Source organism: Aptenodytes forsteri, unplaced genomic scaffold (genome assembly GCF_000699145.1).
Source record: "Aptenodytes forsteri isolate BGI_AS27 unplaced genomic scaffold, ASM69914v1 Scaffold200, whole genome shotgun sequence".
Taxonomy (NCBI): domain Eukaryota; kingdom Metazoa; phylum Chordata; class Aves; order Sphenisciformes; family Spheniscidae; genus Aptenodytes; species Aptenodytes forsteri.
In genome coordinates, this window is record NW_008796187.1 from 2,384,656 (window position 1) to 2,393,613 (window position 8,958).

An 8,958-nucleotide genomic window follows, 5' to 3' on the forward strand; every position below is an offset into this window, starting at 1 on the left:
ACCCCCCCCCCCCCCCAAATTGTGCAATCTACCAAGTCATTGATTTATTTAAGTGGGTTTTAAAGTAGGTGAATATATGTGCTGAGTCTGAAAACGCAAAACAGCGGCTTTTTTGTAACATACCAGCAATGAGAATGGCTGGTGTAGTATAGGTATAAAATCTGGCATGGACAAGTGCAGTGAAATTGCTTATTTATGCATTTATTGTGTTTGGGAAGAAAAGCTTGTGTTGGGAGAAGACAAATTACAATTACGGAACATGCTTAAGAGGATTTTTTTATTATGTTTTTAGCAGAACTGAACATGACTCCTCAGATATTTTTCTTAGGTTTGAGTGAGTGAGACCATAAAAGCCTTAGGGATGTTTTCTAGCCAAGGAGATAAATTTTAAAAAGTTTATCACTGGTAGCTTTTTGGAACAACTTACCATACAGAGGGAGTCCTCAGTGGAAAGCAAGCAACAAAATTCCCCGAAAACTTCAGTTCATTTGCAGGAAATACAGGTTGCAGAAAACTGGCTTTATTGGTGCTGAAGTTTCCCTCCCAGCAGATTCCTGCATTGTGTAGTGTTCTGCGAGTGCTTTTTCTTTGCTTAAAGTAGAGACGAGAAGAGCTAGTTGAAGTGCTAAGAGTGTCAAGGGAATCAAAGTAAATACCTAATCAGATTTTGGAACTCTTCAGTGGTACAAACCTTGTCCACAGCAGTACTTTTCCCTTTAATAACAGTATAATTAAATTACTATACGACAACTTCCTACTTTCAAAGCATCATCATAACAGAAATTGAGGGGAAAAAATAAACTTTAAACTGGAATGTCATACACAAAGGGAGTTACATGCTCTCAGCAAGCTCAAGAGCCTAAATTAAAACCTCTTGTGTTGAGGGTGGTATTTTACTCTACAGCCAAGCGGATTCAGTGGTTAACTAGCACTGAAAGGGGGGATCCCACCTTCCCCTCTTGCCTGCTGGTACTCCTCTCTTCCTTATTGCCTGCATTAGCATTTATTTGTTCCTATGGTCAGCTTCTTAACCAGCTCACCCTGCATTAGAAAAATAGCTAGCAAAACAATTGTGAGTGTTAAAATGGAGAGGGTCAGTCCTTCAGCTCTCTTAGAAAACAACCCAGAGACTTCACCAGACACATCTCATCTTCTTTCATCCACTGTGTAAGCTGTGTAAGAGCTTGTGAACACGGTCACTCAAATACTTTGCCAGGGCTCATCTGATTCACGCTCGCTTGCTAAGCTATGATAACCCAATTGTACCTGAATTCTGTAATTCTGTTGAAAGGACCTTGACTCCCCATTTGTTTCATTTGGCACTGAACACTTGAAAATCAAGCCGTATACGCCTTCAGGAGGGTTTACTGAATCTTTAACAGCGTAGCAGCCTGGGTAGGGGAGAGGAGGGGTCTTGACTCCGCTCGCTCTTCCTGGCCCTGACGTTTGGTTGATGGGGTGAGGTGTTCTTCAGGAAGCTGCATCTGGAATTCATGCACAATAGCCGAGGCATGAAATACGTAGACTATATGTATTGATTCACAGTGGTGCTTTCAGTAGCTATTGGCAGGAAGTTGGTTATTAATGCAAGGGGAGGAAATGGTATTGAAGGGCTTGATAAAGTATTCTGCTTTAGGCTAAAATGTAACATAATAGCAAGTAAAGAACTTTGGTGTAAATGAAATCTAAGGGGGGGGGAAATCTATTTGACGAAATTCACAGTAAAATTCCTATTCATATATGAATGCAGTCATTGCGAAATGACTTACATTAATACTTTATTTCCCTTCCCCTGATAATAAGATGGCCAAATACTTTCCAGATGTCAGTATGAAATACACATCGCATGATGTTTTTAGATGGGGAAAACCTTACCTTTGTCATGTCTATGCCTTTTCTTTTATTCTTAAACACGTTATCACATTGTGGATCTTCTGTGGATCTTCTGTTTGCTTGTTACAAGCTTTTACCTTGCTTTGTTTGTTAGTATCTTTTCTTTCTTACCAGATAGTTTAAGTAATCTTTTTTCCAAAATAACTTACCAAACTAATGAATGCATATCCCACTTTTATGGCTGGCTGGCTTTAAATGTGCTTTTATTTATTTATTTAAAGGGTGATAATCTTTTATGGTGTGCTGAACTTTGAATGCTACTATTTGAAAGTAAAGATGAAACTGCATAGCTGTTGTACAGTTCTTTTTAGTTTCAAATGTTCAAAAATCAGAAAGCTAGATTTTCTCTTATTTACTTTTCATTTTAATGGTAACATTCTCCAGTGTCTAAAATTGCCCATTGTAAGACAAGCATAAATACCTAGCAGTAAAAGAGTGTTTTCCTTGTTATGCTTATATACCTTTTGATTTTGCCAAAAGAAACGTGTGAAATTTCTAACTTTAGGGTTCTTTCTAATATTTATAAGAGTTCAAAATTTGTTTTTAGTAGAACATTTTATTAAAATGTCAGTCGTGGAATTACTCTTACAACTGTTGTTTCGTGTAGCGGTTCAGCATATTGAGATATAGGAAACTACTTTTGGCTATAAAGTCTACTACAAAAAAAATCAAGTTAGCTTATTTAATTGCTTGATTTGATGATGGATCCATCTAAAGCCACCTGTATTTTGTAACCAGTAAATGTTTTTTCCAGACCTATGTTTTTGTTTTATTGACAGCTTATTTATTCTTAAAACTTTGTTGCTGGTCAGGACTGCCTAATATTTTCAGCCCCTTGAATCATTCCTCTACTAGGCAGGACGTGAACATACGGACCTATTGTCACTAGATAAGCATCTCCCCTTCATCCCCTTCAACTTCTCATTGCGCTTCTGAAATCCCAAGTTAAGATCTGACAGTGGAAGAATGAGGAATGAAAGGATGTTCAATTTCATCAGCTGTACAGGGAGCAAACTCAAGAGCTCTAAAATATGAATTGATTTATTACAAAATGAGAAAGCTGTGAAGAGAGGTATTGTCCATGTGATAGATAAATGTACTGTAGTTCTTACACAGCTAGACACTTAGGAGCACTTGCAGTTCGTTAGTGTTTTAAAAATACACAAAACAAACAAAAAACAACCACGCCCAAAAAACCAGAAACAAATAATCCTTCCAAACTCCTCTAAATTTTCATGTTTTGAACTTTAGAAGAAAAAAGTCACAGAAGTCAACAGGCTTCAACTTTTGGTATTTTTCCTCTTAATTGTCTTCACCTTTCTCTCTTCTGCGTTTTGAAATACATTTCTCCTCTTTTAAAGAGTTTCGAATATACAACAGCAGCTGGCCTTGCTAGACAATGAATCTTGGCCAGGAATGGCTGAAGCGGACAGGGACCGTCTTCAGCTCATCAAAGAGAAGGAGGCTCTTCTTCAGGAGTTGCAGCTCATCAGTCAGCAGAGACGATCCCCAGAAGACATTGCACGTTTGGAGGAAGAAAAAAGACGCTTGGAGGATGAAATTCAACGGGCTCGAGCAACGTCTGCTCATGGGGCCACTGAAAGGTTTGGGAACTCAAATCATTTTCTTATCTACTGTAAGATCCAAATAGGTGGTTTCAAAAGGAAGAGTAGGGAGTTTCACTGTGTTTGGGGAGGGGGGAAAAATGTTACTAGAGTAATTTGCTTTCAAAAAAGGAAGAGACTGCTCCTGACTGCCATTATTTAATTCTGTCTGTCTTGAAGTTTTCTGAAGGAGAGTTAGAGTGATGTTGACTAGTTAGCTCTCCTTTCATTCAGTCTGAATAGGAAGAAGAGATCAGAATAGAGTCACAAAAGATGCTTGGAAAAAGTCTGAGTGATACTGTCTGATAATAGAGACCTGAATAACAGTGCCTGGATAGTGAAAGATTTTTCTGTTATTTTGCAGCAGAATAATCATCTCCAAAAGCATCAGAACAACGATCCTTTCCTATATTTGGGTTCTGCCTTATAACAGGAAAATTAAATGATTACGTTTTTACTGTCTCTTGTATACAACTTTTCCTTTTAATTTGCAATCTCAGTGGTTTAGTTTGCAATCTCAGCAGTGGGAGCACATCCCAACTCTGACATTCAGAGAACATGGTAAACAGAGTAATTCTTGAAAACTTAAATTAAATATCAAGTTAAATGTAAAAATAAACAACTCCCAAAACATATTAATGGAAACACTGTATTTATTTCAAAGGTGCCCAGTTTTTTCTGTAGCCAAAGAAATGGACAAAATGTCTTAACCTTTTCTTGTTACCGTAGACTGCTGTCCTGGTTTTGGCTGGGATAGAGTTAATTTTCGCTTCCAGTGAAAGCGAGAAAGTACTTGTTCTTGTTTCCCAGACTCGCTTCTCTTAAATAGTGGTAAAAACTCAGGTTTGACACTTGAGGAAAACTACATGAACCAGCTTTAATGTGACCTGTGTAAAGGTTAATATCTACATAATTAAGGCACTTTTAAAATATTTGGAAGTGCCTTCCATATACAAATTTTGAGAACTTCAGTTCCTTTGAAAAAGCTTACTTCAGACAGTAAATTCAGGCAATAAATAGAAAATTCACAGCCAACCTACAGTTCAATGTTATATATTGTTGCAATTTTTGCAATGTTGTTACATTGGCTTTCCAGCTTAAACTGACAGAAAAGGGAGTTCACTTTACACTGCAGTGTAGTAAGTTTTATTTGTTGTTTTTGGGCTCTCATGTTAGGTAGTGCATACTATGTTGGCAAGAAGGCCAAGCTATTTTTCCATGTAGTTCATGCTGTGGAAACCGGCGTTCCAATGTGATACTTGATATTTCAAATGCTAGCAAAAAGTTGAGTAGAAGTTAGAATAATATTGAAGGGCACTTCATTTTTGTATAACAAATTCGAGGAAAGCTTAACTATTAGTAGTCCTAATTTATTTGTTTGTTTGTTTTAGACTCAGGAATAACCAAAACCATTCCTAGTTCTGCTTTTCCATTTCCACTTTCTCCTAATCATGAAATACAAAGAAGTTTCCTCTTTAAATAATTACCAGTTCTGTTCTGTTACTGTGTTTTAAAGGCACTGAGTTATGCGCAGATCAGAACTAATTTAAAATCTGTATGACACAGGTGAGGTTTTTTGTTGTTTTTTTTTTTTTTTGTGTGGTTGTTTTTTTCCTTTAAGATTGGCTGGCAGCCTTAGTTGGAGGCATTTCTTGCCCTTTAGCGCAGGTACCTACCTTACAGCATTGGTGACTGCAGAGTGTAGGTTCCTAAGTTTGTTTTTTGAAGTAGATGGCGTGGATACCCTTTGTTTTCCCTGCAAGCTTTTGAATCAGTTAAGTTTCTTGCATCCATTTGTTGTCTTCTTTTGGTTCCTGCATGCAGTGCCTTTATCATGTAAGTTTACATAGCTGAGCCGCAGCCTTTCTCACGCCACTTGGTTAACCTGGTCTGGGGTCCACAGAAGCAGGAGAAAAGCTTCAGCATTGCACACGCTCGGGTGTGCAGCTTCTGCCTGTGGTTGCAATGAAGGGAGCCTCCCCAGAGGGCAGTGGGCTTGCTGGAGCAGAGCGCTACAGCCCCCTGCCAGCATATGAATTGATGAAGTTGGAGGCCAAAGAAGTTGAGAGATTTATGTTTTTACTGCTAACAAAGACTTTTTTTTTTATATCTTAACCATCCAAAGTTTATTGAAACTAATGCTGCCATTTTGTTTTATCCAGAAGGACTCCCTTTTTGTTGATTTTTTTTTTTTTTTTTTTTAAATCCTATTCGTTAACATGTTGAATACTAACAGCTGTCTTTGCAGCTGAGGAAAGTCTGAAGCACTCAAATAAGTTTGATCTGCTTTCTCCAAATGGTCTGTCAGAATCCCAATTTCCAGCCAACTTGTGAATGCATGGTTGGAGCAGTAACTTTCCTGGACATACAAATGTATAACACAAAACACGCCCTGATCTTATTTTGAAGTTCAGTGATTGGGCTTGGAAAAACAAAACACCAGGAATACTTACAATTCTGGGTTCGGGAAAAGAATAAATGTGATATCGATAGATAAAATCTATTCTTCGAAGTTTTAATAATCTCAAAATACAGAATTTAAGATATCTTATAGGTGTATGAGACCGACAGTATTACAGATACATTCCATTTGTGTTGTGGGGGTGGTACTGAGTAATTCAGCTGCTTGTTATTAGAATGGGCAAAAAATAAGTTGTAGCGAGACATTTTTGTCATAGCTTAATATTCAAAATGCTGTATCACCTGCTTAAATATAATGATATATAAATGTACTTGAAACACCTAGAATTAGAGCTTAAAGTTGTGTTTTATGGTTACTGCTTAACAGAAGTCCTTCAAAATTGTTCTTTTTATCTTTTAAATTTGATACTAATTAGCTTGGATAATAGGGCTATTTGGAATATTTTTTTCCTGTCAAGGTGACGAAAGTCATAGTAGTTCTCTGTATTTTACTGGCACAATCAGGTTGATGCAAGGGGAAAAAAAAAATCTTGTAGTGTCTGATGTTTTTACCTAGGACTTCTTAGGACTTTGCCTAATTGCTGTAATGTGTTTTCAACATCATGACTCTTACATTGTGCCTCAATTACTTTTGTTGTTTGGGAATTCTGCTGGAGTCTTGGTTCTTGTGTTCTTGCTGGAGTTACCATAGCTGCATATGACCTGCATAAATTTTTCATTTAACAGCAAAACTTCTTTTTATATTCCAAACTGCAATGCAGTGATATTTTTCTGTACTTGGAAAGCTCCTAGCACTTCTTGAGCACTACTGTAATGAAGAAAAACAGTAATATGTATCTGTTTAATTATAGGATACTGTTACAGGAAAAGAGAAATTGTTTGCTTATGCAACTAGAAGAAGCTACACGTTTAACCTCATATTTACACTCCCAGTTAAAAAGGTGAGTTATATAATTCCATCAGGTTTTGAAGTTAAACTGCAGCAGAGAAGAATATTAATCTATAAAGTTTACCTTTTTAATACTTTTATGTATGCGTGCCAAGTAAATTAATTTTTTACTAAATTTATGCAGTTTGGTCTATGGAATGCGATGATTTGGATGGAGTTTTATAAATAGTATTAGTGATGGCTATTTGGGCTAGATTATTATGTGTATTTCAGAATTTTATATGTTATCTTATTTTCTGAAAAGAAGATGTGTACTTAAAAGCTGTTGTAATATTGTTACAGTTTTACTAATATGAAGATAACATTCTTTTAAGTTCTGTGAGGTTTTAATATTCTGATACCTTCTCCAAAGGAGGGGTTTTTTGATCCCTGGTGAGATGACAAAATTTTGCCATTTAAATATGAGAATGTGCTAAGACCCACACAGAAGCCCAGAATGTTTTGCATAGTCACACTCGCAGCTGCCTTTTTAGGTGCAGCTCTTGGGGATTGCTCAGCTCAACACCACACAAACATCAAAAGCTCAGTTCCTGCTGAGTCTCGCTTCATCTCTCTCCATCACTTGTATTCTTCTCTCACTAACTGTCTGAGAGTGGTAAGAGGAACTGGAATAGGATTCATCCTAAAGTCTTATTTATTTTGCACTGGAAAAACCTGTGAGGGTGAGGCTTACACAGCAGTTTGTTAGGACTTTCCAAATTCCTTCGCACTTCTTCTCCCTGATATGTCTGTGGCCCATCATTAACGTAAATTCAAGCTGGATCATGGTAATCTACCCTTCCTAGCTTTACGCTGATCCAGATCCTGGTCTGGCGTCTTTTCTGCCAGATTATGGCTGCTTACACGTTGGAGGAAAGAGTAGGCTCGTCCTGTTGGACCATTTGTCTTCAGGCACTTGGTTCTGATTTGGCTGTCGCTTGCACTGTTCCAGTCATGGTTGTGCTTGAGACCAGGGCAAGAGACGCGAGCTAGACCTTAAAATGCCAAATCATCTCTGCGTGTCACTGTACTGAATACATGTAAAATTGCTTGTGTAATCTGGATTGACGTTTTTATGTCTGCGCTGGTGTTTCTGATTATATTTGAAAGGGTCTTTTTTGTTTTCTCTTTCTTTGCCTGCCGTAGTCTGTCGGCTAGCACCCTCACAATGTCCTCTGGCAGCAGCAGGGGATCCCTGGCCTCCAGTCGAGGATCCTTGGCATCCAGCAGAGGCTCCCTCAGCTCGGTCAGCTTTACGGACATCTATGGCCTTCCGCAGTATGACAAATCAGACAGCATTACAGACTACGGGCAGCATTTACGCTTTGACATAATTCCCTTCGAGTCTCTCACAAAGGATGTGCCATACACTGATGCCATTGGACACTCGAATTTCAATAAGCAGCGGAGGTCTCTGGATACCCCGCAGTCCCTGGCATCCCTGTCATCGCGGTCCTCCTTGTCATCGTTGTCCCCTCCGAGCTCACCTCTGGACACTCCATTTCTCTCTGCATCTCGAGATTCTCCATTAGCTCAGATGTCAGAAGGTTTTGAGGAGATGGCAAGCATAGGAGCCCTGGAAATGCTGAGGGCTCAGACCACAGCATTGGGTGATGATGATACACAAGGAATGAGCTCATCTCAGACGTCCACTTACCCTGTGGACAATGAAGGGCTGCGAGAAATGGGACCACAGCTGACTGCTGTCCAAACTGGTGGAGGTGAGTTTCTGGACATTATTATTTTGTCACATTATCATAGAACATGTCACACAGACCTAAGCATACTAACACAATAGAGATTGTTCCTCAGTTTGGCTTATTTTACTTCCATCAGTTAAAAATTACATGGTAGATGTTAGCTGTTTTAAAAAAAAAAAAAAAAAACCGAAAAAAAAAACCCCCGAAAACCCCAAACTTCAGATTTAGGGCAAAGAGGTGAAAGAGTAGAGAAATCCTTGTAAATAGATCTTAAAATAGTGGTGAATTGGGTGGAAGAAAGGAAATGGAATACGGACTTTCTTTGGAGCATAGCGCATCAAGGAATAAATATTTTGATCTTGGGTTGGGAATTAGTTTTAAAAAAAAAAAAAAAAAAAAAACATGGTTTTGG

General features: G+C 38.2%; 1 protein-coding gene across 3 annotated transcripts in view; it reads left to right on the forward strand.

The window, feature by feature from the left end:
* The window catches only part of WWC3 (WWC family member 3), a 68,724-nt gene that overhangs the window by 33,304 nt on the left and 26,462 nt on the right, over nucleotides 1-8,958 (forward strand). For all 3 annotated transcript variants that reach the window (XM_009287836.2, XM_009287837.2, XM_019474263.1), the window contains exons 8-10: nucleotides 3,255-3,497; nucleotides 6,770-6,859; nucleotides 7,993-8,567. In XM_009287836.2, coding sequence (XP_009286111.1) covers nucleotides 3,255-3,497; nucleotides 6,770-6,859; nucleotides 7,993-8,567 — 908 coding nt within the window. The remainder of the gene's footprint in view (nucleotides 1-3,254; nucleotides 3,498-6,769; nucleotides 6,860-7,992; nucleotides 8,568-8,958) is intronic.